Source organism: Morone saxatilis, unplaced genomic scaffold (assembly GCF_004916995.1).
Source record: "Morone saxatilis isolate NCDOM2014 unplaced genomic scaffold, NCSU_SB_2.0 Contig5, whole genome shotgun sequence".
NCBI classification, from domain to species: domain Eukaryota; kingdom Metazoa; phylum Chordata; class Actinopteri; family Moronidae; genus Morone; species Morone saxatilis.
In genome coordinates, this window is record NW_023340095.1 from 25,854,820 (window position 1) to 25,857,975 (window position 3,156).

The 3,156-nt window shown below is 39.1% G+C and overlaps 1 protein-coding gene across 1 annotated transcript in view; it reads left to right on the forward strand.

Annotated features, from left to right (window-relative positions):
• The first annotated feature begins 315 nt into the window (after positions 1-315).
• Positions 316-3,156, forward strand: part of nmi (N-myc (and STAT) interactor) — a 6,320-nt gene continuing 3,479 nt past the window's right edge. Inside the window, exons 1-2 of the mRNA XM_035677221.1 lie at positions 316-747; positions 1,537-1,653. Coding sequence (XP_035533114.1) covers positions 331-747; positions 1,537-1,653 — 534 coding nt within the window. The 5' untranslated portion in view covers positions 316-330. The remainder of the gene's footprint in view (positions 748-1,536; positions 1,654-3,156) is intronic.

Genomic DNA, 3,156 nt, shown 5'->3' on the forward strand with positions numbered 1-3,156 from the left:
CTTAACTGCTGTGGCCTGGCCCTGATTGCCAAGACAACCAAAGCCTGCCTCTCACAAGTCTGACTGTGAACATACACATACACACAGACACATAGCTAGCTAAAGAGGATGAAAAGGTATCAATATCCTAGCGCTAGCTAGCTAGCTTGCTTGAGAGGATGACATGCTATTAATATACGGGCCAGAGTCAGGCACACTCAAAATTTCCTTAGGAATTTTCTAGTTATCATTATCGTTCTGCTGCAGAGTCCAATGATGTCCAATGATTTTAACTAAATGTGCTTTGGGGAGTGTCTAAAAAGTGCTACTGTTCATAAACTCAAGCTGAACATGCGCATTAATCTACGGTCATTGTTTTATTTCAGATCCAATCATTTGTTTTCTCTCTTATGGTATCAGTCTTTGTTTTTGATAGTTTCGGTTTTATTCGTCCAGGTTGAGATTTCTGCATCCACAGCACAATGGCATCTGGTATGGTATTTTGATAATCCACCACCATCATCTGGAACTGGAACTACTCTCTCCTGTAAGAAACTGTCCACAGGTCCAGCTGTAGTCTTTCTGAACTTTTCCTGCTATGTCTTTCAGGCTAAAGTAGAGAAAGCTGATGATGTGAAAGCCAGGCTGATATTGGAAAAACTGGATCAAGATGAAGCCAAGTCACAGGCCCAGCAAGAGATGTTTGCTTGTGTCAAAAAGCAAGAGGAGAGTCAGAAGGAATACACTAAAAGCATGAATGCACTGCAGGTACAGTTGTCTCTCTAACTAGGGGTGTCCCGTTCTGATCTCAGCGATAAGTGTTGATGCTAATGAAGGCGTTTTTAATTGATATCGAGTATATTGAGCTTCATTGACCCAATCCTATCTTGTGCTTTATGTCAGCTGTCACACAGCTGTTTTTGCTCACAAAGCTTTCAGGCATGGTGCATCCATTGTCACCTCTGTCTGCTGTCTCTTTTCCTCCACTCTGCTCTGTGTGTGACAGAGCAGGAGCAGCACCGCTTTTCACTTCAGGCAAAAAAGCCCCGTCAATAAAAAGCCAATAAGTCAATTTATTAATGTAATTCATGCAATAGATATACAGACGACGGATATAAACACCCAGCAAAATCCAGTTCATTCACGTAACTCAAGCAAAGGCTCCACTGAAGCTACAAACATTTGAGAGAGACAAAAATATTATAGAGATGTTTGTTACTTTATACTTTATTGTGTAAAAAAAGCAAAAAGGGACAGCTTCAATACATGAATTTTCTATCTTAATGCAATGTAGAGCTATTTAATTGTGAGGCATTAACATTGGATTAACATAATATCATTGAAGTGTGCACTCTGCATTGTATTATCTAAATAATGAATAAATAAAAGTATTGGATCGGGACTTGGTATACTGCTATACTCAAGATTAAATGACTCGGATGGGATCGGGGGCCAAAAAAACATGATCGGGACAGCCCTATCTGTAACATCTACAGGCTGCTAAGATTGGAATAACAAGGAACTCACTACATTTTTTCACTTCATTCTTTCACACAGGAGGAAATCCTGAAGCTTGGTAAACGCAAACAGGATTTGCTGGACCAACTGAAGAGATATCAAGATGAATTGGAGGCGAAGAGGGCCGAGTCCACCAAACTGAAGCAGAAATTCAAGGTGGGAATGAAGCCCAAGTAGACCCCTCTAAGTCCCAACCCTTTTTGCTCTCAATAATATTTGAGCAACCAGAGGAAAGGAGAAATTTAAACGAGGTTCTGATCGTGGCTTGTTCAATTGCTATTGGAGCACAGAGCAAAAAGGGGCAGGACGAGGGGAAGCGTCAATTGTTCTTCCCTAACTACAGTTGGTCACTGCATCCTTTTTTAGTCTATTGATTAGTCACAATACATAGTGTTGTGCAGTAGTGTCGCTACAAGCAGCAATATTACTAATTTAACTACATTTCTCAGTAGCGTGGTGTTAGTGTTGTTGTTTTTTTAATCAAATAGCTTTTTAGTAGCTTTGCTCTTTTATTGATCAAGTAGTGCGGCAGTGTCCACACAAGCTACATTTTCTCAAGCATCTCTGAAACTCCAGCACATTGGAGTTTTCTGCTGCCGTCTGAATAAAACTGCTTTGGATCAGTAAGTGACGCCACTGCCATACACAAACACAAAGCATTTCCGTAGTATGGTGGAATGACATCACTATGACGTCTGCTTTAGGGGAATACAGACATGCAAGCTTATATTAACTTGTGGTTTCAGTTTCCAAGAATACACATTCAGGTGATTCCTGAATAACATATCTGTCGCCAATCAGATGAACCATTACAATTCAGTGCGGTCTACACCAGCTAGCAACTTGTTAACAGCCTACCAAACTCGCTAAAATTTTGGCTGTTGGCATAAAATGAATAAAATACCACCAAACTAAATATACAGTAGCGTATATAAGCAGGGGTAGGCCTACACCAAAAATGCAACTGAAAACCAAAGAAGAGTGGTTAGTCAAAAATAGATATGTTACAGCAGCCCCTTGACATTAATCAAAATACAAAAATGTAAATACAAATACAATTAAAGGAAGTATAGCAATTGACTTGGAATAAAGTTGCTTCAATGTATAAATAAAAAAAAAATAGCTTTTTGTTTGTTATGATGCAATAACTTATCTTGTAGCGTCATTTAATGTATTGCATGGATCTCAAAATGCCGGCCCAGGGGCCCGTTTCTGCACCATGATGTAAAAAATATAACGAAATCTGGCCTGAGATTTTTATTTTTCCTAGTTGTTTTTCATTACTTTAAATCCCCTCATATATGGTTAAAATAAAAACACACTTCTGTTTTTTTTTTTTTTTAAATGTATTTAGTTTGGACAAAATAATGGCAAATGGTTGATAAGAACAGAGTAGGTTTCAGGCCTTCATTTGTCGTTTGGCTGAAAACAACAAAGATGATATAAAATGATGATTTAAAGATGCAGATGCTGTCTGTTTATTGCATAAAAGTATGATGTTAGTAATGGATATTGTCAGAATATTGCGCTTTCTTTTAGTACTTGAATGTTGAAGTGGCCTGGCTATGAGACGACAACCCAATTCAAGGGGCGGCTGTGGCTCAGAGGTAGAGCGGGTCGTCCCCTAATCGGAAGGTTGTTGGTTCGATCCTGGTGCCA